Source organism: Frankliniella occidentalis, unplaced genomic scaffold (assembly GCF_000697945.3).
Source record: "Frankliniella occidentalis isolate FOCC.00 unplaced genomic scaffold, Focc_3.1 Scaffold10, whole genome shotgun sequence".
NCBI classification, from domain to species: Eukaryota; Metazoa; Arthropoda; class Insecta; order Thysanoptera; family Thripidae; genus Frankliniella; species Frankliniella occidentalis.
Genome location: NW_026267140.1, coordinates 2,561,874 through 2,562,461, shown reverse-complemented (window position 1 = coordinate 2,562,461; position 588 = coordinate 2,561,874). Strand labels below are relative to the sequence as shown.

The following is a 588-nucleotide window of genomic DNA, read 5'->3' as shown; positions in this document are numbered from 1 at the left end:
GGTTTATTTAGAACAAGGACAAGTTTATTTACTAATTCTATTTATCACAAAATTTCACGTATCTTGGCATGACGGTTTTTCTTCGGTTAGCTGGTGTGAGAAAGATACGCTGTCTTCTTGATGCAATCGCTGATACAGCAACAACGTTTTTCCCCACTAGTTCTGCGTCAACTTCGGGGCAATTATTGATAATATTGCTAGTACCGATCTGCAATAAACAGAAATTTACTTTAAAATTGCGACTTTTGGGGCATGTTAAAATGATCATCAGACCATTGACCAGTGTCATGTCAAAGATCACAAGGCAGACTAAAATTTGATCAATGGATCCGAACAGAAGAGGCGAATATAGGAAGGAGAAATTTGAGATTGCTGCAATTAAAATGAATAGCAGATCTAGTGCAATTTTCAAATAACAATGACTTCATTCCTGTTCTTGTCAACCCAATAAAATAATCTAAAAATGAACTTGATTTGAGGAGATAAATTCTGTGTCATGTAATGTCACGATAACGACTGACCTGCAAATCCTGGCGCGTATCTGGACACGCCGTAGTGCACGTGTCGGGCCTGGCCGCCAGGGAAGGT

General features: G+C 39.1%; 1 protein-coding gene across 1 annotated transcript; it reads right to left on the bottom strand.

The window, feature by feature from the left end:
* Positions 1 to 588, bottom strand: LOC113212646 (keratin, type II cytoskeletal 3-like; the record flags this gene model as incomplete). The annotated part of the gene is given in 2 exon segments (XM_052277476.1): positions 1 to 208; positions 522 to 588. Coding segments are annotated over 2 exon segments (78 nt in total), but the record flags the coding sequence as incomplete, so codon positions are not given.